Source organism: Adiantum capillus-veneris, chromosome 21, assembly GCF_014529385.1.
Source record: "Adiantum capillus-veneris isolate H3 chromosome 21, ASM1452938v2, whole genome shotgun sequence".
Lineage (NCBI taxonomy): Eukaryota > Viridiplantae > Streptophyta > Polypodiopsida > Polypodiales > Pteridaceae > Adiantum > Adiantum capillus-veneris.
In genome coordinates, this window is record NC_140951.1 from 84,542,330 (window position 1) to 84,567,253 (window position 24,924).

A 24,924-nucleotide genomic window follows, 5' to 3' on the forward strand; every position below is an offset into this window, starting at 1 on the left:
TTTCCTCATCTTGGAGGACCCGACCTACTGACAAGACACCGTCAAGTGGTTGTCCATGCGGTCTATTACTAATTATTGTAGCATACGATAACTTCTACGGTGGAAATAGTTGAGTCCTATGGAGCATGTTTGCGGCAAACTGCTTAGTCTAGTCTACTTGGACTTTTTGTCAATTCAAACGCCTAGCCAAATTGCATTGCTGCTTCTTCCTCTTTTCCTCAAATGTGTCGTTACACATGCCAACACATATTTTTTTTGGCATTTTATCTGACGCAACTTTTGCAAGCCAGTTGGTATGTGATAGAACACCTGTAATGTGCAGCGGAAGTGAATGTTGATATTGCTCAAGACGAGTGCTCTGAACTGTGCTCAAGGGTTCCTTTTACTTACGTAAGGGAGAGCCTTCCGATCTTTAGAGAGAGAGTGCAAACAAAGTGAATGCTATTGTGAATGAAAGTGTAGAGAGAGAGAGAGAGAGAGAGAGAGAGAGAGAGAGAGAGAGAGAGAGAGAGAGAGAAGAATACGACACCAGACGGTTCTCAAACCCTCCTCCAAGGGGCCCCCTCTCTATGGCGAGAGAACTATGCTGTAGATTGCATAATTCTAGTACAATGGTCTAGATGCAATGGACTTACCGACAATGTTGACGGCAATGATGACGAGGACGAGGACGAGGACGACTGAAAATCGAAAATGTTAGGGCTGAAAATGCTGAAATTTGGAAACTTTGATCTAATGCTGAATACTGACGCTGTGTCGGTGAGGATGGCGATGGTGACGACTTGACGACGATGTGCTGAAAACGCAGGTGCTGAAATCTGAAATCTGCGGGCTGAAATTGAAAACACTGGCTGATCCAACGGTACGGTGAAGATCTGTTGTGGGTAGGTGAGATCTGGGAAGCTAAGGGTTGAATCTGCAATGGCTAAGCGCTGAATATTGAAAACGCTAGGCTGTGTGGCCGATGATTGAAAACGCTAGGGGAATCTCTATCTCAAAAACGTTGGTTGATTTGGAACTTCAAAACGCTAGGCTGATCTGGATGGCCGAAAGCGCTAAGGCTTTCCGCTGGTCTTGCTGAGAAGGTGCACTTCAAGTTGCTTGAGCATCTTCTGCTCCCCCTTCAGCCTGTAGTGAGCGCCCCCCCTCTGCTTATATACTTGGACAAGGCTGGGTCTCCCCAACAGCCCCACGACCTTGAAAAAATGGTATAATAATTTAATAAATAAATAAAATGCCTGGAACTGACTGTCCCCAAAGTGTTATGGAATTTGGGTATACTGCTTGGACAATGCATATGTTGGGTGGTACTGGGTTGTGCAATCAAAGGATATGCAACTATTCTCAAGTGTCTGGACATGCTCACAGGCTCACAAAGGTATCGGAACACTTCCTAGGCTAACCTGAACCCTAGACCTGAGATAGCTTGTCCACATGCACATAGGGTTAGATGTGCACGTGACATCCCCTCCTTTTTAAAGTGAGGTACTGATACCGAGCTGCATGGCTTCCTTGTAGGCTGCCAATAACTCTGGAGAATCTCTGAAAAATTCTTCATCGATTTACACTGCCTCGTGAAACCGACCCGTAGAATTCAAGTGAGGTACTGGTACCGAGCTGCATGGCTTCCTTGTAGGCTGCCAATAACTCTGGAGAATCTCTGAAAAATTCTTCATCGATCCACATTGCCTCGTGAAACCGACCCGTAGAATTCTTCATCGACCCACACTGCCTCGTGAAACCCGCCTGTAGGGCGGTGGACTTTGGCTTTCATTTAAAATTCCTTACTTTAGACTTTAGGACGCAAAGGAACTTCACGAATAAGCCTGGGACTAGAATTCAACACTTCAAGACAAACCATGGCCTGGCAGCCAGAGCGCTATCAAGTAGACAACGACACCCTGTTGGTCCCAATGACTGGCGCCCCTTTCGATATTTCTTTATTCTTATTATACTGGAGAAAAACCTGTAAACTTGTATAAGGTGTCCCACGTTTATCGGGCTGAAATTCCTCTACTTCAACCCGATTTCGGCAACATAACCACAGTAGAAGTCTCTACGGACAAAATCGCAAACATTGACTTTCCACACACTTTAGAGCTCTTTGCAAAACCTGGCGAGAAATTGCAGCTCACTGAATTCTCTGTTTTGCGCTCCGATCCGCGTGCTGATCACTTTTTTGGGTAACCCTCAAGCTCTTGCACGTGTAGGTCACTTGCCCCTTGAAATATACGAGATTCCTCGTGGGAAATCTCTTTAAGTTGTTTTGTACAAGCACCCAATGCTTTCCCAAGGCTCCCTTGACAAATAAACGATCCGAACGCTTCCACCCAATCCACCAAGCTGTCCAAACTTGTCCATGGCTGTAATTGCATGTTTTTGACCCAATTTCGCCAGCATAAAGGGGCAAATATCCTTGTAGGTCAAAAGTACACGTCAAGGATGCTTTCCCTTGCGGTATGGAAGCTTTCCAGTGAGCTGCAGGTCAATTTCAGCATGCTGTAATTTTTTGTTTTGCCACTCTTAGGTGCCTATCGCCTTGTACACACATCCCAAGTCCTTTTCGAGGCTCCTTTGGCAATTCCCTGCAGGTTAGGTGCGAAACCCTAAACTTGTAGAAAAACACAGCAGGCTGTATTTCTCTGTTTTGGACCGTTTAGAGCGGAGCGAGCACGCCTACACGTGTCTCAGGTGCTCCCGCACGCAATGAGAGAGTTCCCTTTCAAATCGAACGAGTTTTCACGCGAGAAAACTCTCCGTTTTCGCATTCCTTCGTGATGGAATTGTGCGAACTTGAAGGGGATTAGCAATTAGCTAATCCGGTTCCTGTATAGAAGGCTCTTGTCTTGGCAAACGCGCATAAAATCCCAAGAACTGTACATAGTCATCTGAGAAGCCCAACTAGTGGGGCATTACCATATGTGCATAGGGGAGAGAGAGATGCGCGAGAGCAAATCGTTGCGCTACATAGAGCAAGGGAGAAGGCAAGCTTTCCATTAAAGCTGTGAGATCACCTGCACCCACTACTCATACACACTGTATCACCCCAATGAACAAAAAATCAGCCTCCACTCTCAAATTGGGCGACCCCAGCTGGGATGAGACTGGCAAATTCGCATGGAGCCACCATGTTTCGAGTTTGCCTCTTTTGAGTTAATTTCCTAGTATCTGATGAGCGCGTGGCGGTGTGTGCAAGTAATGGAGCACGCGAAGATGTGCAGGCCTTGAGGCTTGAAGCGGAGGCATTGTGCTGCAGAAGGGAAGCGCTAGCAGAACGAAGAGGGAGAGAGAGAGAGAGCTCACGTTTTTGGGGAAAACTCAATAATTGAGTTTTGGGTTTTTTCCACTTTTATTATAAGTGACCTTTAAAAAATGTGTCCAGGTTTAATATGAACTTGGATAAAGTATAAAAATGTACAAAAAGGGGTTATTTAGGCCTTTAACCCAACAACCTCCCACTTAAAGGCATAAATGACGCCTTTAAGTTAACCAACCCCACCAGCTGTATGCAATGCTTATGTTGAGCCTTAGCAAGACTCTTGGTGAGAACATCTGTAGGGTTATCCTGTGTATGGATCTTAGTCAAGCTGACTAGACCATCCTCTAATACCTGTCGTATGAAGTGGTACCGCATATCTATATGTTTGGTACGCGCATGAAACATGGCATTTTTGGCTAAATAGACAGCACTCTGTCTATCACAACCCAACATGGGTGTATGAGCATGCATGCCAAGTTCTTTTGCAAGTCTGCCCAACCAAATGGCCTCTGTAACAGACTTGGACACTCCAAGTCAAGAATCAATCGCGACAGCACAAAATAACCACTTCAAAACAATTCACAGATCACAATAGATTTGCACTGGCCCGACGGAGTTCCGTGCTTAGAGATATTGGCCCCAAAGACTGACGCCCCTTTCGGTATTTCTTTTTGTATTAATCAATTCAAAGTACAAGAGAATGGCTAGGGTTTCACTCTCAGACTCTGCGTCCAGATGCCTGAGAAGTGAGACCCTCACCACTTATTTAAAGGTTACAAGGGATGCCCAAAAGCAAAGCCTCAAAAGCTTTCCATTTAAAAGCATAAGAGCTCAAAAGCTCTTCTCTTTTTTTTAATTAAAAAAAAGCATTCTCTTCCTTTCTCTTGCGTAGAGTAAAAAGCAAGATTCGCGTCACTCATCATTATTTTTTTTAATAAAAAAAAAGCCTCCGCGATTTTCAAAAATTAGGGTTTGTGGCAGAAATTAGGGTTTGCAGGTTTTTTTAAGGGTTTCTAGCAGAAATTAGGGTTTTTGTTGTCCGCCACGTCATCACTTTGTGACATACCCCCCTCTTGAAAGCAATGTAAATGTAATCGACCGCGATTACACCTGCAAAACCGACAAAAGCCATAAACCGTCTTAGCAGACACTGACTGTTAGTACCTACGTACTAGGGACACACATGTAGCACATGTACCAAATCGACAGTCACATCACACGACATCACAGGACATCACCAGACATCACAGGAGATCACATGACATTCAACATTCATTCGGATCTTAGACCATGATTTATCGGCAATGTAGCTAGCAATCACATCTAGGTCCAATCGGGACCTCATCGATGTCCGATTGACTAACCCCTATTGCAACCATGTCTATTCGAGATCAATCAGACCAAAATGCTGCAGTCATTTCGTCTATCAGTTCCTGCTCTCAAAAGAAGTCAAGAACAAATCAGTATCATTATCAGGAATTCCATTTCATAAAGTCATCTAGCAAAATACTGTCAGCTATCAGTATCCTTGAAGCTCAAAGAGACATCACTGACTTTAGTATCAAAATCGAGGCATCTGTTGACAAGGGAGCGGAGTGACTCCCCTCTTGTGCATCCCATTGCACCAGATCTCCGGCCAAGCTGAATTCTCGGTTCTGTTTGGAGTAGACTATGCTAAACCAAAACATCGAGGTAAAGTTTCACAATCCGAGGAGTATTTGCTAGGTCCTTCTCCTCCATCCACTTCGCATCAAATGCAGGAAAGTTCTTGAACTTAACCAAGAACCGCCTTCGGACTTTACCTTTCTTCGTATCGTGATGTGCCAAAATCTGTTCAGGAACAAGGATCTCCTCGTTTTCTTCCACTTTGGGTTGCTCATCAGGCTCCCCATCATCAGGCACATCACCCTTAACAGGTTTCAAGAGACTCACATGCAATGCATTGTGAATCCTCCAAGTATCTGGCAGTTTCAATCAGAAGGAGACATCATTTATGTTGTTAGTGAGCTGGAAAGGTCCGTAGTATCGCATACTAAGCTTTGGAAAAAGCCTCTCCTTTCCCTTTTTCTTTTGTAGGTGTGCCTTCTCAAAAGTAAGAGCACCCAATCATCCTCCTTCAGTTTCAAGTCGCGACGATGGCGATCCGCTGCCTTTTTCTGTCTTTCCTGAGACTTCTGCAAAGCCTCGCGAACCTTGGCAAAAGCCGTATCCAAATCTCGCGAATATTCATCCGCTTCAAATATCTAATCTTTCGTGCTTAGGAAGGATGGAACCTTCGCATCACTTTCAACAATCTCAAATGGCGTCTTCCCCGTCGAAGAGTGTATCTTGTTATTGTAGGCAAATTCCACCAAAGGTAAGTTCTTTTCTCATTGAGTCTTCTGATCCGAGATACAAGACTTCAATAAATCAAAACCATTGAATTGGCAATCTCAGATTGCCCATCAGTTTGCAAGTGGAACGATGACGAGAACTGCAACTGCATGCCAATGTTCTCCCAAATTGCCTTTCAAAACAAACTCATAAATCTGGGGTCTCTATCGGAGACAATCGTCTCAGACGTGCCATGTAATCGGAAAATCATCGTGATCATTCTGTGTTCTCGGGAGATCAAAAATGAAATCCATTTCAATACTTTTCCAGGGGCGGGTGGGTATGGGTAAAGGCTTTAATAATCCGTGTGCCTTATGCCTGTCAAAATTGACCTTCTGGCATACTAAGCAACTGCACACAAACTCTTCCACATCCTTTTTGAGTCTCGGCCCAAAGAAGTATCTCTCTACCCCCTTCATGGTGGTAGCAATGCCGTGGTGACTCGTAAAAGGTGGACAGTGGCATTCAGTCATAACCTTTTCCCGCAACGGCTGTGTAACGCACAGCATAGTCTTTCTTATCAAGTAGCCTTCCCGAAGGGAGTATCCAGCTGCTGTCTCCCCATCCCGTATCCGTGTGAAAATATCTGCAAAATCTGTATCTGTGGCATGCTGATCGACCATATCCTTGAAGCTCCTATGATGTATCGCGGAAATAGCTAGAACCAACGGCTTCCGAGACAAAGCATCTGTCACCACATTCTTCTGTCTTTGCACATGGACAATCTGGAAGTGAAACTCTGACAAGATGTTCGCCCACCGCATCTGCTTTTCCGAAAGCTGCTTCTGTGGCAAGAACTAGCGCAAACTCTGATGGTCTGTAAAGACAGTAAAATCCGCTCCGAGTAGGTAATGCCGCCACTGAGTAAGAGCATGGATAACCACCAAAAGCTCTTTTTTATAAATCTGTGCTGTCATCTCCGGCCTAGAGAACAATTGGCTCTCGTAAGCAATGACATGGCCTTCTTGCATCAAGACCGCACCCAGACTACGACCATAAGCATCACAAAATACTTCAAATGACTTCTGCAAGTCCGGCAAAGTCAAATCTGGTCTTGTAGTCAATTTCTCTTTCAATGTCTGAAAGGCAGTCACCTTTGTGGATCCCCACGAGAAAGGGACTCCTTTCTGTATCAAGATATGCAAAGGGTAAGCAACCTCTGTAAACTTTCGAATGAACCGTCTGTAGTACGAACACAGTCCCAAGAAGCTTTCAACTTCATGGACATTCTTCAAATCGGGCCAATTACGGATAGTGTCTATCTTGGCCGAATCCATTTGCACTCGTGTTGCTGAGACAAAGTGTCCCAAAAAAAAAAAAAAAGTATCTTTGAAGCATATGATGTCTGTGTTTTGCTTCATTCTTGGAGAAAACAATGATAGCATCAAAGAAAGTGCCAACAAATAGCCTGTACTCTCAAAAAATCCGGTCCATCATCCGGTTAAATGTCGCAAAGCATTGGTTAAGCCAAAAGGCATCACTAAAAACTCAAATAACCCATAAGTCGTCCGAAAGGCCGTCTTGTAGACGTCTCCCGGCGCGATTTGAATCTGATGATATCCACTCTTCAAGTCAATCCTGCTAAAGCACGAGGATCCCTGTAACCTGTCGAGTATATCATCGATCCTAGGAATCGGAAATGTGTTCTTGATGGTGATTTCGTTGAGAGCGCTATAATCGATACACATTCTCCAAGATCCGTCTTTCTTCAAATCCAACAACAGTGGAGAGCAATACGGTGAAGTACTATGCTGGACAAGACCCTTTTCCAAGAGGTCTTTCATTGGGTTCATAATCTTTTCATTCTGTACTCGGCTCACACGGTTCGGTGGCCGGTTCGGTGGTGTGCTTCCAGGTATCAGATTAATGGTTTGATCTTCAGGCCCTCTGAAAAGCAATCGGCATGAGTGTGGAGAAAAATCTTGGTGTTCTTTTGATCATGTCAAAACATATTCAACCTTTATCCATCGTTCAGTTCTCTCCCAAAAGAATGAGTAAGACACTGAAGTTCATCAAGTACAATCTCTAAGCCCTTCATTTATCAAAGTCGCTTTCTCGGCCCGGTAGTCAACCACGGCGTAGTTCTTGTGGTACCAAGGGATCCTGAGTAGAACGTCACTCGCGTGCCCTGAACACCCGTCGTTGCAAACGAAGTTTGCCAATGCTCGGTGTAATGGCAACATCCCATCCGGGTGCCAGTCGAACTACCTCCGTGTGTGGCGTCAGTCTGTCGGGCGTAATTCCAAATCGAGCCTCCAATTCCAAGGGAAAAGAAGTTGGCCTTGGCTCCTTCAAAAGAGCTTCCCGATCTTTCGCTTTGCCCCAAAAGCGGCAAAGTTTGTACTTTCATTCATTAGATTCGGTGCAAGTCCCATGCCATGTGGTACCAGTTCTGCTTTTCTATCTGCCTTTTCTGCCACATTCCTCAGCTGCTCTCGAACTCTCGGGCCTGTCGTCGTCTTTATCATTCTGTTCTTTCTGTGCCTTTTTAGGGCACTTCGCGGAGATATGTCCATGTTCCCCGCATCCAAAGCACTTCCCCTCTCTGATGAAGCGAGCTCTCTCCTCAGGAGTAAGCTTGGGTCGTGCATCCTTTTTCTCTGGGTTTCTCTTTTTCTTTCTACTTTCATTCCCAGAAGTCTGTTCGGCTCGTTGTGTCATGGCCTTATCTGTGGGGTAGGTCAAATTGCCAGAGTGAATGGCAAAGCCCCGCTTCGCATGACACATCAACTCCTAAATAGAAGCCGACTTCTATTCCAAGCAGTGATCTCGGATCTCTGTAGGTAGACCCAAGGTAAACCGCTCAATCTGTTCTCTGAACGAGATCTTCTTGAATGAAGAGGCGGGTAGAAAAGAGCTCCAGAATCTTTCACAGTAAGCATTGATTGTATCTTTCTTGGTCATCCGAAGATGGTTCCAAGCAGCTCGTATATCCCATTCATATTCTTGCGTCAACCAAGAAGAAATAAAAAAGCTTCTTAAATTTCAGCCATTTAACTGGCGTAGTCTTGTTTAAAAGAAGCGTGGACCACCAAGTACGAGCATTCCTCTTTAAGTAAGAGGCAGCTCTCCGAATCTTGGAGTGCTCTGAATAGCGACCTCCCGCGAAAGCGATGTCAAACTGCTGTATAAAAGACAAAGCCTTCGAGGCATCTGAGTATCTTGAAAAAGTATCAAACTTGATGGAGTGGCCACCTTCCTTGAACTCTCTGACTTTCTTGCTTTTATCTTCGAGAAAGTCATATTGGTTAGCTTTGTAAAAAAAAATTCTTCTTGTTCGCATAAAAGTTTCCGTCATTCGAATTTGAGCTGTCTGTAGACGAGTCCTCAGTAGAACTGTCAGTCTTTGGGCGAGATGTAGCCTTCTTTGCCTTTTTCTTGCCCTTTTCGAAGCTTTGTTTCTTGCTTCGCTTTTTGCTTTTTCTGTCTTCTTCGCTCGAGTCTGAAGAGCTAGAAGAACTGTCGGAAGAAGAAGAAGAAGAACTGGGTAAGCCTTCAAACTTGACACGCTTCTTCTGTTTCTTTGCCTTGTCGAATGTCGACCAACGACCCAAATATCCCGGGAAGTCAGTGCCGTAGGTGCCGCGGAAAAAAAAATTGGGGATCGGATTTCCCGTAGAAGAGAAATCTGCCTGGCTCTGATACCACTGTAACAGACTTGGACACTCCAAGTCAAGAATCAATCGCGACAGCACCAAATAACCACTTCAAAACAATTCACAGATCACAATAGATTTGCACTGGCCCGGCGGAGTTCTGTGCCTAGAGAGATTGGCCCCAAAGACTGGCGCCCCTTTCGGTATTTCTTTTTGTATTAATCAATTCAAAGTACAAGAGAATGGCTAGGGTTTCACTCTTAGACTTTGCGTCCAGATGCCTGAGAAGTGAGACCCTCACCACTTATTTAAAGGTTACAAGGGATGCCCAAAAGCAGAGCCCCAAAAGCTTTCCAGTTAAAAGCATAAGAGCTCAAAAGCTCTTCTCTCTCAAGCTCTTCTCTTTTTTTTATTAAAAAAAAGCGTTCTCTTCCTTTCTCTTGCGTAGAGTAAAAAGCAAGATTCGCGTCGCTCATCATTAATATATATATATATATATTTTAAAAAAAGCCTCCGTGATTTCCAGAAATTAGGGGTTGCAAGTTTTTTTAAGGGTTTCTGGCAGAAATTAGGGTTTTTGCTGTCCGCCACGTCATCACTTTGTGACAGCCTCTTTTGAAGCCTCTGTGGCTGAAATATATTCAGCCTCAGTAGTACTCAATGCCACAATTTTCTGTAACCTAAAACACCAAGAGACTGCACCATCAGCAATGGCAAATACATATCCATGTCACCTGCCATGTCTGCATCAGAATATCCCTGCAACTTTAAGTCACCTTTGCCATAACAGATACACTTTGATTGTGTACCTTTCAAATATCTCAGAATGCATTTGACAGCTTCCCAATGCGCTTTGCGAGGATTCGACATGTATCGACTAACAACTCCCACTGCATAAGCAATGTCGGGACAAGTGGCAACCATAGCATACATAAGAGAATCACAAGCTGATGCATAAGGGATTCCTTTCATTGCTTTCGATGCTACCTTATCCTTCGGGCAATCTACTTTGCTAAGCTTAGTGTATGGAGGTAAAGGTACTCCAAGAGTCTTAGCATCAGCCATATTAAACCTGTCAAGTACTTTTGCAATGTACCTTTCTTGAGATAAAAACATCAATTTCAGCTTTCTCTCTCTTTTAATACGCATACCCAAAATATGCTCTGCATCACCCAAATCCTTCATAGCAAATGTTGAATTTAGCTTACGTTTCAGAGCATCAAGACTAGTATTATGTTTCCCGGCAAGCAGCATGTCATCAACATAGAGAACAAGTATGATGGGACTACCATCTTCATCCCTTTTCGTATACAAACAATGATTCGCATGGCTGCGTTTAAAGCCTTGAGACAGCATAAAAGTGTCAAACTTCTTATACCACTGCCGTGATGATTGTCTCAAACCATACAGAGCCCTTTTCAGTTTGCATACAAGTTCCTCACGTGTAGGAACTACAAAACCTTCAGGTTGTTTCATGTATATGTCCTCTTCAATGTCACCGTGCAAAAACGCTGTCTTTACATCCATTTGATTCAATTCCAAATCAAGCACCGCAACGAGAGTAAAAAGGACACGTAAAGTTGTAAGCTTTACAATGGGAGAAAAGATTTCTTGAAAATCAATTCCTTCTTTCTGTGCATATCCTTTTGCAACCAATCTTGCCTTGTACTTGGGTTTTTCATCCACAATCTTAATCTTGTATACCCATTTGTTAGGAAGAGCCTTTCTCCCTTTAGGCAATGGCACAAGATCCCAAGTATCATTTGCATACAAGGATTTCATTTCCTCTTGCATTGCAAGCTCCCACTTACTGCTTGACTCACATGTCTTTGCCTCTTTATGCGTAAGAAGCTCCCCCTCATCTGTCAACATAATGTAATGCAAAGAGGGATCATTCTACTCACAGTCCGTCTTGGACGAGTAGACCGCCTCACCCAATGATCCACATTATCCGGTAATGGGTCTACATTAGGTGGCATAATAAAATCATCAACAATGGGCTGCTGTACATCATTTTCAGCACCATTTTCAACATTGTTTCGTGGCTGCAAATGCCCTTCAGGAGCCTCAATTTGCTGTCCAACATCATCTGGCTCAAACACCAGTGGATCATCTACATTTTCAGCCATATGTGGTGCATCCTGAGGGTCAAAAATAGGCCTAACAGGTGCTCGGTCATACTGAAATTTGACCCTTTTATGGTCATGCTCGGAGGCACAATTGTTTTGAAGCAGCCTTGCCTCATTAAAAACAACATCCCGGCTGCGTACAACCCTTTTGAGCTGAGGTAACCAAATCCTGTAACCCATTTCGCCTTCTTCACCATATCCCATGAAAAGGCCTTTAATGGATTTGGCATCTAGTTTACTCCTCAACTCGGGTCTGACATGCACAAAAGCCTCGCAACCAAAAATGCGTAAGTGATCATATGAAGTAGGCTTGCCAGACCAAACCTCTTCAGGGATGTCACCTTTCAAAGGCATGTGAGGGGATCGATTGTATATATGCACTGCAGTTTTCAAAGCTTCTCCCCAAAATCCATGAGAGAGATTAGCTGTGGACAACATGCATCTCACCCTCTCACAAAGTGTCCTATTGAATCTTTCAGCCACACCATTAGAAGAGGGGTTGTATGGCACAGTAAGCTCCCTCTTAATGCCCAAATTTTCACAAAATTTGTTAAATTCAACACTTGTGAACTCCCCCCCATTGTCTGTACGCAAGCATTTTAGCTTTCTACCTGTTTGGGTGGTCACAAATGCATGAAATCTCTTAAACGCAGCAAAGGCTTCATCCTTGATTTAAGCAAATAAACTCAAATTTTTCTAGAATGATCATCAACAAAGGAGACAAAATAGCATGCACCTCCCATAGACTTAGTAGGCATGCTACATACATCAAAATGTACAAGATCAAGCACACAAGATTTACGAGAGACACCAGAGTAATAAGAACTCTTTACTTGCTTGCCATATTGACATTCATTACAAAAGTAAAGCTTTGTGCCTTTAGCATCAAGCTTGTTCAAAGTACAAAGTTTAGAAAGGCCCTTTTGGCTCATATGGCCAAGCCTCTTGTGCCACAACTCCATGTGAGAGTTAATTTCAGCCAGTGCAATAAACTTGCCCAACACGGCCTTTCCATGCATGCAGTAAAGTGTCCCTTTCTTTGTGCCCTTTACAATCAGCCTTGAGCCTTTAGTCATTTTCCATGACCCTCTCTCAAACAAGATGCTGTAACCATGCATATCCATCTGACCAACAGAAAGCAGACTTTTCTTGATTCCCGGCACATATCTATATCTAACATCATGCAAGACAAGCTCATTTGTGCCATCTTTGGAGAGATGCACAGTGCCAATACCCTCAATGGAACATGCATGATTGTTTCCAAGGTATACATGGGCACGCTTGCCTGCATCAAAAGTAGAGAAACACTCCTTGATAGGAGTCACATGAAATGAAGCACCGGAATCAACAATCCAAGTCTAGGATAATGCATCATTGACAGTCAACAAAGCATCAATAAGATCACTCTTGGTAATCTGCATGTCCTGTGAATGAACATTAAGAGAGGCGTCAATGTCATAAGCATCATCATGTGACAAAGTGGCACACAAGATGTCCTCTACATCTGACAGCTCCTCAATCACAACACTAGAAGCCACATTGGCCTTCTGTTTGTCCTTTGAGCTATCCTGTGCATCTGTCTTGACTTCCTTCTTCTCTTTCTTTTTGTCTCGGCCATTCTTTTTCCGTTCTAACTCGGCTTTGTAGTACCTACAATCGGGTTTCTTGTGACCTTTCCTGCCACACTGATAGCAAGTCACATCACCCTTGCCTTTGCTGCCATTTCCCCTTTCCTTACTCTTACTCTTACACCTTTGTGCATAGGCATTATTCTTTTCTGTCCTGCCTCTAACCATGTTGGCAGAGCTGCCTCCCTCTCCACTCGCTTTCCTCATTCAAGATAGAACCCCTAACACCATCAAAGGTCAAATTGGGGTTATTGGACAATGAAACCACCAATGTTTCCCATGACTCAGGTAAGGTCATAAGCAAGAAGACAGCTTTCAGCTTATCATCAAAAGGAAGCAAGCCTGAATCCTGTAACTGCGACAAAGTACCTGCGAACAACGACAAGTGCTCTGCAACGCTTTTGGACTCATCTAGTTGCATGCCAACAAGTTTTCGCATCAAATGCACTTGGTTGACAGTTGTTGTATTCTCATACATTCCCTTTAACTTCTCCCATATATTAAAAGCACTTGTGAGACTTTTCACATCAATGACTGTCTTATCGGTCATGGCCATTTTAATGTATGTAACAACCTTCCTGTTCAGACTAACCCATGCTTCATTCGTCATATTCTGTGGCTTTACCTGTTCAAGTGCCCCTTCACAATCCTTAAGAAATAGGATTCCCTGGATCCTGTCTTCCAAAGGTCAAAACTTGTTCCATCGAACCTCCTAATCTCGAAGAGATTCTTCACATCCGAAGAAGATGAGGCCATAGTTGCATGAATAAGAGGGCTAATACGCTGAATTTTTGGGCAAAATACACAAAAATCGGAGTATAGCCTCATAGAGGTGTGCACTACAGCTCTAAGTGGTCACAGGAGCAATTTGGGGCAAAATAGGTTGATTTGGGCACAAAAATCAATTTCTGAAATTTATGCGTAGGAAATTTTAACGAGCGAATTTGGCTCAAAAACAACAATTTTAGTTGTTTTTAGCCTCACAGAACATACATAAGGCTAATACATAGCCTTTAGAAGCATGTAAGAGCAAAAGCCCCAATTTGTAGCATCAAATTGCATGAAATTGAGCCACAAATGGTCATACATAGCCAAACTTTGTCAAACGTGCGTAGATTGCTTCAATTTGCACTTTTCCCAATGTAGTCGCATAAAAAAAACACTTGCAAAAACTTGCGTAAATTTGAAATTTGCTGAAAACACTTGTTTTATGGCAATTTCAGTGTTTTCGGGTAGTGGGGACTTAGTAAAAGTGTTCCCACACCTTAATACATCATTTGCAAAACTTGTATTTTGTTGTCATAACCTGTAATTTGTTGATTTTGACCTAATTTCAGCCTGTTTTAGGTCAATTTGACTTGCTGGGAGCTCTCTAGTGTTGGGGGACGAGTCCTTTGGTGATGAAATTGCAAAATCTCGCGTGAAAGTTGACCTCCTTGGCTGAAAATCAACGTTTGCAGGTTTGGGAGCAAACCCTAATTGGGCTCTGATACCAGTTGATGAGCGCACGGCGGTGTGTGCAAGTGATAGAGCACACGAAGATGTACAGGCCTTGAGGCTTGAAGCGGAGGCATTGTGCTGCAGAAGGAAAGCGCTAGTAGAACGAAGAGGGAGAGAGAGAGAGCTCACGTTTTTGGGAAAAACTCAATAATTGAGTTTTGGGTTTTCCCACTTTTATTATAAGTGACCTTTAAAAAATGTGTACAGGTTCAATATGAACTTGAACAAAGTATAAAAATGTGCAAAAAGGGGTTATTTAGGCCTTTAACCCAACAATACCCACCAACTCATAAGTGTAGCGAGGGGCCTAAATGACTTTCAACTGAGCCTAGACACCCTTTTACTGCTCAGATTACAGTGCCGATTGGCCGGACCAACTTGTGGCACTCATGGTACCAAGGCATAGGTCAGATGGTCTACTATCATTTTGCATAGGACAAAGAGTGATTTGGGCATTATTGATCCAAAGATGTAGAGTAGAGCACTTCTCACCAAGCTCATTTTCCGAGACCTTTTTAAGGTAATGAAGCTTAAAGGATTTTGTTATAGGCTACCTTGGCATGAATAGTACTACGTTTTGGAGATAGAGATATGCATCCTTGGCATACGAGCATGAGGTTCCTATTTACTCTCACTGTCACATGTATCTCCTTTTGTGTGTTCCATCATACAGATCTGAATTGCCATGAGGAGCAGCTTGATCAGTTGCAAAGAGGTGGATAGATTGCCATCTTTTTGTATGGGACTCCCATGTTTTGGATTCTGAGCGCCGACAGTTGTGGGAGAGAAAATTCTTTGATTGGGCCATTTGGAATTCTAAACTAGCACAATCTATGCTTTCTTGATGTGAGGCTAGACTATTGCCAACTGTAACTATGTCAATTTTTGTAAATAAGTAATATATTTACTAGAAAATGATTATCTAAATACTTGTGTGCACACCAGAGTAGAACAAGTAGTTCTAGGGCCTTAGGTGCGCCTAAACGTGCGCCAAAGCATCTCAGGAGACCCTAGCAGAAAATACCTTGAAGCCCTAGCGATTAGGCTTTCAAAAGGGATAGACAGTAGTTTCAGATTTTAGGCTCAACAAATTATGCACGCCAATGCAAGCACAAGAATGAGATGGGGTCCTCAAAAGAGTGATCCTAAGGCCGGGATTATCTTTAATAAGGCCTTAGGATAAGCTAATTAAACTAAGTTTAATTATTTGTACCCGGGCCAAAGGGCCGTTCAAGTACGAACAGGTGATGCAAGTGCAGTGCTGTACCAGTGTTGGCACGACATTATGTGCATTTGATGCTTTCATAAGTAGCATTCATGTGACTAGTTGTGAGTTATTTGAACATTTTAATAATGGCCTAGTGAACTTTTACAGTCAAGAGTTGAATGGTTTTTAAGTTATAAAGTAAGTGTGCCATCTGGTACACTTGCCAATGCAATGTCTCTCTCTCTCTCTCTCTCTCTCTCTCTCTCTCTCTATCCTAGCGTCCCCTCTTCATGCAATCTATTTAAGAGCAACCCCTCCCCCTTTGGGAGGTTGGCAGTGCACCTACCCCCCCCCTATTGTGAGTGTGCTCTACGCACTATAGCTCTCCATTGAAGCTTGAGGATCAACCCTTGTGGTGTATCTTGAGCGTCTATCACCTAGAACAAGGTTTCTCTTGATCATAGGTTGCTGTGGAAAAAGATTCATCGCGAAAAGTGGAAGGAGACGCTCATTCTCTCACGCCTAGCTGTTGTAAATTCTCTGTTTTCAGCCCCTAATCACCTCTATTACAATGAATTTCAGCAAAGTATTCATAGATTCTCATTCTTCTCTACCTACCCTACATATACATATAGTTTGGTGCATTTCCATCGCGAAAAAGACCTCCATTTCGGCATTGGAACGTGCACATGTAACAATTTCAGGTTATGTGCAGAAAATTCCATCCAGCATATGTGTGTGCGTTTTGCGTGTTTCTCCTTTGTGTTTATTGTAGGAATGACTGGGTACGAAGGCGACAAATTCGCGGAAGATAGACTGTGTTAATTGAGAGCTTCCGAGAAGGTTTGTGGAAGATAAGACTCTCGCTTGCGAGAGCTTCCAAAATCTCACAAGAAGGGGGAAAAATCATTTTAGCAGTTAGAGAGTAGTTCTTTCTCTCTCTCAGTCAGAAGCAACTAAACAACAAGAAAGAATAGAGGACAGGTGTTAGCCCTGTTTCTGTGCTTGTAAAGATTCTCACTTAGTAATAAAGATAATCTTTTTATGGGGGGGGGCAACAAATCTTCCGGTCCCCAATGATGTGTCAAGCTCTCTCTCTCTCTCTCTCTCTCTCTCTCTCTCTCTCTCCCCAACCCTATTGAGTATTTGAATTGCATTTAAAAGTCAGCTTACGCTTCTTAAGTGCTATGTTTCGGAAAGACAATCCGAATGGGAACAACACTTACCATTAGTTGAGTTTGCGTATAATAATACCGCACATTCCTCAACTGGTAAAGCTCCACGTGAAATTATCGATGGGAAGCCACTTTTACTTCCTATTATGGCTACCAAAGAAAACATCTTTGCCGTAGACAAATTTGTGCGCGATATTGATATCGCTTATCAACAAGTAAAACGAGCAATTCTTTGCACTCAAGCGCAGCAGAAGAGAAAAGCAGACAAGCACAGAAGAAACCTCAACGTGAGAAAGCTCGATTGAAAAAGCGGGTCGAAAAAGGGGAAAGTTGTTAAACTTTTCCATATATTTTACGGCCCTTTTAAAATTACAGACATGGTCAATGAAGTGACTTTTAGATTGGATTTGCCTTCTCATTGGGGCATCCATAATGCTTTTCATGTAAGTCTCCTCTGACAATATGTTGGTTCTCCTCTCGTGGCTCAAGTACAGGAAGATCCTTCGGAAGTCAAAGAGACCAAGGAAATCCTTCAACCAAAATAGATAATAGACCACTCGGAGCGACAACTAAAGTCTGGGAAACTACATCGAAAGTATTTAGTCAAGATTCTCCCTTAGTAAAAAAGATAATCTCTTTATGAGGGGGGGGACCATCCAATCTTCTGGTCCCCAACGATGTGTCATGCTTTCTCTCTCTCTTCCCAATACTCTTGAGTTTTTGAATTGCATTTAAAAGTCAGTTTACGCTTCCGTCTTTTGTGACACCAACACATCGGTTGAAACCGGCCCGTGGGGCGGTAGGTGTTGGCTTTCACCCGAAATTCTTTACTTTAGACACACACAGAGCACTTTGCAAAAATAACCTGCGACGGGAATTAACACTTGAATACACATGGCTCGGAAGCTAGAATGCCTCGAGCAGATGCCGACAACCTGCAGGTCCCAAAATTGGCGTCCCTTTCGGTATTTCTTTATACTTTGAGAGGGTAAATTTACAAAGTAGTCCTGGGAATCCTTTGTTTATATCCAACTAGATACCACCTGATTTGGCCAAATTTCGGCAGCATAACAGTCCCAAAACTTGCGCGAAACCAATTCCCTTGTTGGAACTCACTTCCACTGGCATAAACCCTCTGATTCCTGCCCAAAAATAGTAAATTTAGCACGCTGTATTTACTGGTTTTTGCCCTGTTTTTAGTCCCAAACAGTCCCCTAACTGTCCTCTGCCTGTGAGGCACGATTCCCAATGGTTCTGGCATCCGTATGACTGAAAAACAGTCAATTTACAGTGCATACACAACGCTGAAAACGCACCTGTACGGTGAGGTTATGACCCTCACTGGTGCCTACTTTGGAGTAGCACCTAGCTACCCCTTTTCCTGCTCCAGGAGGCTCTTGCCTCAGCACAAAAGCATGAACCCACACAACTGTACTTTAGTCAAATGAAGAGCCCTCTTGTGGGGCATCACATAACTGCACGTAGGGGAGAGAGAGAGCAGTGTGTAGCGTGCAGGGCATCACTCATAACTGCACGTAGGGGAGAGAGAGAGAGAGAGAGAGAGCAGTGTGTAGCGTGCAGGGCATCACTCCTAGCACCACACTGTACATGAGAGGGAAAGAAAGCACTCCATAGTTCTTAACCTGTGAAGACAGGTTCTCAATAAAGCATCCCCCCAGCATAAATCGAGCGCCCCCTCTGCTGCCCTTGACCTATAATGCATCTGTGAACAAATAGATGCAAAAAGGGGAAGATTTCCATGGCTGCCAAAACCTGCGTATCGTTGAAAACACAGCAAAACAGCCCTGTAAACACGCATCTGATGCATTCCAATGTTGAAAATGAGCTCCTATGTCCTAGATAAAGTCATGGGAAGCTAAAAAATGGAGAGAAATGGCTGAAAATCAGAGTTAACAGCCTCCAAAAGTGCTCCAGAAAGTCAGTTACGAGTTCTCTTCTCCCAAACTTGGTAAATTGACCAAAAAGTGCCACTTGGCACTCATACATGTACTTTCCCCGCAATAGGCTTTTTGCTTAAAAATCTCTCAACTGGTGCATCAATTGAATTTGCAGCAGAGTAAAATGTTCCCCTGGTCATACCGAAGATAATGACGCGAACACATTTCATGGCCCAAAATAGCAGTTCCCTAATTTTTAGGAGATGCTTCCGTTGGGCTCCCATTGGTCATCTGACCATCTATCCTCATTGGGACCGCATCCAAAAGTGCAATGTGGCCCAACTGTCGGATACTTTCTGTTGGTGATCCCACCTTGACTTTATGCCTTCATTGAGTTCACTTCCTAGTATCCAACTTGCTAAGTGCGACGGAGGGACCTAAATGATCTTGCTCTGAGCCTAGACATCCTCTCACTATTCGAATTCCAACGCCGACCAACTTCCCGTCTGCGAGTGAAACTACCGTTCACATTGGCCATACAATGTCCGACCATTTCCAACTTCAAAAAGAGGGTCTCAAAAATTAAACAAAAATCATTGGAAAGAAACGAACAACTAAGGTTAGCAGTTGCCACGTCCCCGTGACATACCCCCCTCTTGAAATCGCAAACGTCCTCGATTGTATACGGTAAATACATGCCATAGATGATTTTGTGTGGTTAGCACTCTTTTATCATCGCATGTATCCGCAAGAAAGGTCGTAACACATAGATACAATCATTACCCCTCTTTGCAGACATTGGGTTGGGGCATACGTAGGTTGTAACCCAAAGGCCTCAAGGTAAAGCTGCAATACATTTGGTGACTCTGACAGTTCATGCTCTTCCATCCACTTTGCATCCATAGGTGGATAGTTCTTGAACTTCACCACATAGCATCTTGCAACATGTCCCTTAACTTTTTACCTGTGCAAGAGGCTCTTGCCTCTACAAACGAGCTTAATTCCACAACACTGACGTACCACCCACGACCAAGCAAGCTCAAATTTCAAGATGATTTACCAATGTGTCATAGAATCCAAGGAATTGCCTTAGAGAATCGGCAAGCAGCGTGTCACCTGGTAGACCCACGTCACTCCCGCAGGAGATCTAGTGGCCAATCTACCAACGTGAGACCTCTCCCTATCTCATCTTGCCTCATACTTGCAAACCCTAAAGACGCAGCAGAAAATCAGTCCTAATTTGACCGCTTTTTAGCAGGGCGCAAGGTGGAAAGGTACGGAGTGTACGGTACGTAATCAGTACGTAAGGTACATACTTCTGTACGGATCGGCCTTTAAGGTACGTGACCAGTACGTAACATTTGTAACAACAAAAAGAATAGTGACTTTAGCCTTTTTCAGCCTATACATACTAGGAACTACATAGAGTCTAGACATAGATACTACTTCAAACATTCATTAGATACTGCTTCAAATGTTATCCGTACTTAACTCTTAGAAAAAGACAGAAAAATGTTATCCGTCTTTTTACTTCAAATGTTATTCTGCGAAAAGATTTATCTGCTTCAAATGTTATCCGTACTTAACTCTACCATCAAAAAGACAGAAAAATGGAAATACACTATATGATACAATAAACTTTAGTCCATTGCCCAATGGCAAGATGCCCTTAAAAAAAAAATAAAAAAAATAAAAAATAATAATCTACATTTGTGAAAGGAAAAGGAAAAGGGAAAAAAAAACGTACACTACCTATCTGTACTTACGGAACCGTACCGTACTGTACGGATCAGTACGTACGTACTGATGCAACCTTGGCAGGGCGTACATGTGGAATTTCCTGTTTGTCCTGTGAAGAGGAACCCTCTTCCATAATGCTTTTGCCTTTGTTGGCCATAGTATAATCCCGCGTTCCTGTACTCTGTCTTTTACCAAAACAACCGAGGCTCACTTCTTGAGGAAAAAGTGATTGATATCCCGGTAATGGAACCATGAAATCGGCCCGTGGGGCGGTAGGCGTTGGCTTTCACCCGAAATTCTTTACTTTAGACACACACATAGCACTTTGCAAAAAGAACCTGCGACGGGAATTAACACTCGAATACACACACGGCTCGGAAGCTAGAATGCCCCGAGCATACGCCGACAACCTGTAGGCCCCAAAATTGGCGTCCCTTTCGGTATTTCTTTATACTTTGAGAGGGTAAATTTACAAAGTAGAGTCTTGGGAATCCTTTGTTTATATCCAACTAGATACCACTTGATTTGGCCAAGTTTCGGCAGCATAACAGCCCCAAAACTTGCGCAAAACCAATTCCCTCGTTGGAACTCACTTCCACTGGCATAAACCCTCTGATTCCTGCCCCAAAATAGTTAATTCAGAACGCTGTATTTACTGGTTTTTGCCCTTGTTTTCAGCCCCAAACAGTCCTCTAACTGTCCTCTGCCTGTGGGGCACGATTCCCAATGGTTCTGGTGTCCGTATGGCTGAAAAACAGTCAATTTAAGCGCATACACAGCGCTGAAAACGCACCTGTACGGTGGGTTATGACCCTCACCGGTGCTTGCTTTGGATTAACAGCTAGCTACCCCTGTTCCTGCTCAAGGAGGCTCTTGCCTCAGCACAATAGCATGAACCCACACAACTGTACATGAGTCAAATGAAGAGCCCTCTTGTGGGGTATCACATAACTGCACGTAGGGGAGAGAGAGAGCAGTGTGTAGCGTGCAGGGCATCACTCCTAGCACCACACTGTACATGAGAGGGAAAGAAAGCACTCCATAGCTCTTAACCTGTGAAGACAGGTTCTCGATGAAGCATCCCCCCAGCATAAATTGAGCGCCCCCTCTGCTGCCCTTGACTTGTAATGCATCTGTGAACAAATAGATACAAAAGGGGAAGATTTTCATGGCTGCCAAAACCTGCGTATCGCTGAAAAGTCAGCAAAACAGCCCTGTAAACACGCATCTGATGCATTCTAATGCTAAAAATGAGCTCCTATGTCCTAAGTAAAGTCATGGGAAGCTAAAAAATGGAGAGAAATGGCTGAAAATCAGAGTTAACAGCCTCCAAAACTGCTCCAGAAAGTTAGTTACGAGTCCTCTTCTCACAAACATGGTAAATTGACCAAAAAGTGCGACTTGGCACTCATACATGCAATTTCCCCGCATTGGGCTTCCTGCTTAAAAATCTCTCAACTGGTGCATCAATTGACTTTGCAGCAGAGTAATAAAATGTTTCCCTGGTCATACCGAAGGTAATGACGCGAACATATTTCACGGCCCAAAATAGCAGTTCCCTAATTTTTAGGAGATGCTTCCGTTGGGCTCCCACTAGTCATCTGACCATCTATCCTCATTGGGACCGCATCCAAAAGTGCAACGTGGCCCAATTGTCGGATACTTTCTGTTGGTGATCCCACCTTGACTTTATGCCTTTATTGAGTTCACTTCCTAGTATCCACCAACTTGCTAAGTGCGATGGAGGGACCTAAATGATCTTGCTCTGAGCCTAGACATCCTCTCACTATTCGAATTCCAGCGCCGACCAACTTCCCGTCTGCGGGTGAAACTACCGTTCACATTGGCCATACAATGTCCGACCATTTGCAACTTCAAAAACCAACAACTAAGGTTAGCAGTTGCCACGTCCTCGTGACATAGTTAACAGTTGCCACGTCCCCGTGACATCGGTTGGTAGGGTTGTGAGCTAGAGGATTGCTGAGATAGAGACCATTACACCTGGGCAGTGGAACCAAGTACTTAGAGGTGCTGCTACTATGCGAGATCATGTGGGTTGGTGGGCTTGCTTCGACGAGGGGGGACTCCCATCTTAGTTAAGCACCTTTGTTTACTTTTTATTGTGGCGTCTCGATAGTTCAGATCTCAGTGAGGAGATCCAAGGCCTACATTCCATGTGGTAGCCAATCAGAGTAGTGAGGGGAACAGCCACAGCATAGACCCCTGATTTCCAGGAGAGGAGGCTTCATCTTGGCGGTTATGGATATTGGAGGGGAGTTTTGATCCACAGCTTTACTGGGATCCAATGTCTTTTTTTGAGTATACGGTTAGGATTGGCCACATTGCTCTAGTCAGATAGCAGAGAGATCAGCATACGCAGATGGGGAGATAGTTACATGCGGGTCTCTCACATGCATATCTGAGAGTATTGTTCGGCACTCTAGGGTCTGCATTATCTAGATGGATCTCTTAGTCCTATGGCTACTGGCTCATGGTGGATCACCTGGTGGACATGGATCGCTTCCATGGGACACGATTCTACATACATCAGATGTGTAATTCAAAGTGCTGAGTCTCCCAGTCATTGCTTATGGAGATGCCCTGTCTCATATGTCATTTGGAGAGTGTGCGCCCTTCTTTTGAGTAGAGCTCATGTCCAGTTTGGTTTTGTCACTTGGGGAGCAGTATTTCGGCTCATGTTCTCCTCGAGAACCTCGTCGAAATCGGCTTGCAACTTCCGGAGCTACTTGTGTTTGCCTGTGGCCGCGAGAACTGAGGTGAAGGAAGGTTTTGGTTTGGGGGGGTGAGGAGCTTTCCCCTTCATCTTGTTTCTTGAGAGATTGTGAGGGGGGAAGATCCACTGCTCTGTGTATTGGAGATGAGAAGTGAAGCCAAGGGGAGGGTGACCTGCCCCCTGTGAGCTTAATAAAGTGGCTTGGGCTATTTATCTGCTGTCAAGAGAGCCCTGCTCTCTGCCGTCGATCCACACTCAAGGCTGCCCAACTGTCGTCAAAGAACCAGGCTCAGTTACCTGGCAGAGTGCAGGCATATCTTGGACTTACCACCTCCCTGCAGGGCTGCCCCTCACACCTGGGGGAGACCTTGTTATGAGGGAAGAAGAAGATGCTCTAGGGTTTCAGCGTGCGCACACTGAAACCCTAGAGTGTGCGCGCGCGCGTGCACACACACACACACACACACACACACACACACACACACACACACACACACACACACAGAGAGAGAGAGAGAGAGAGAGAGAGAGAGAGAGAGAGAGAGAGAGAGAGAGAGAGAGAGAGAGAGAGAGAGAGATGCTCTCTATTTTCTTTGGATAAGAATATGATTTGCAACAGGAACCTCCCACACCAAAACCGAATATGTACGCGCAACAGGAATCTCCTACACCAAAGCCGAAGGTTGATGGGCGGATAATTCATTATACAGTGGCAGAAGACGACAGTGACATTCCGGATGATTTTGAGTCGGAGTTTGTATTCAGGGGTCATGATGTGAAAATGTTGACAGAAAGATTGAAGGAAGAGACAGGCATTGACGATGATCTTTACGTATGTGCGAAGAATCATTTCACAAATAAGTTGTTTCCTCTGGTTCTTCATCTTCCTCCTCAAAATGCACCAATGTATGTGGTGGTTGTGAAAGCATCGTCAAAACGTAAGTATACCTTCAAACAACACTGTTATAATGAGACATGGTTTCTACATTTGTTTCAAATTCATTAAGTTGTAGACATGCGTGCACGTTGCTTGACGTTGCCCTTTGTTTTCTTGTTTAGTTGCAAGGACACTTCCAGGGGTGGGTGCTGAGACAGTCCGGGATGCTGGCGATACATATAGCCGTTCTTCTTCCTTGGATTACGAGTAAAGGTGGAGGAAAGTCCCTATTTCTTTTTTATATGGGCACTTGACTTCTCTTGCAGGTGATGTACATTGTATTCTTTCAGTATACCAATAGGAATTGTCTGTGAGATGTTATTGTAAAATAAGATTGATTCTATACGCATTTGAAAGTAGCACTTTGTGTGGATTGCAACATCAAAAGCGTCTGATTTTGCGTTATAGTTGGTTTTGGTCCAGAAGTATCCTTACCTGTTTTAGTAGTTTATGAAGTTGTATGAAGTATGTATCCATCTTTTGCAAGATTTAAGACTAATTTGCTTGACATAATAGCTCTCTCTCTCTCTCTCTCTGCCAAATGGCAAAAACCACAAGTGAGTCAGTGAAAAAAAAGAGCAGGAACCATGGGAGTCTGTTTCTGAAACTTCAAAATGCATGTGTTGACCCCAGACTCTTGTTTTCCAAAGGGAAGATGGCCATCTTTGCAGCAGGAGTATGATGCCCCAATTTATTTCTCTCTGCTCTTTCAAGTGTGTTAGATTGGTTATCATGTTTCCCTCTGGAA

At 43.8% G+C, this 24,924-nt stretch overlaps 1 protein-coding gene across 2 annotated transcripts in view; it reads left to right on the plus strand.

Annotated features, from left to right (window-relative positions):
• The window catches only part of LOC147431269 (uncharacterized), a 29,105-nt gene extending 4,524 nt beyond the window's left edge, over window positions 1-24,581 (plus strand). Inside the window, exons 3-4 of one of the 2 annotated variants that reach the window (XM_086493881.1) lie at window positions 23,898-24,177; window positions 24,299-24,581. In XM_086493881.1, the coding sequence (XP_086350007.1) occupies window positions 23,898-24,177; window positions 24,299-24,387 (369 nt within the window). In that variant the 3' untranslated portion in view covers window positions 24,388-24,581. Of the gene's footprint in view, window positions 1-23,858; window positions 24,178-24,298 lie in introns of both variants that reach the window. The other variant, XM_086493880.1, reaches the window with a different exon arrangement.
• Window positions 24,582-24,924: the final 343 nt, after the last annotated feature.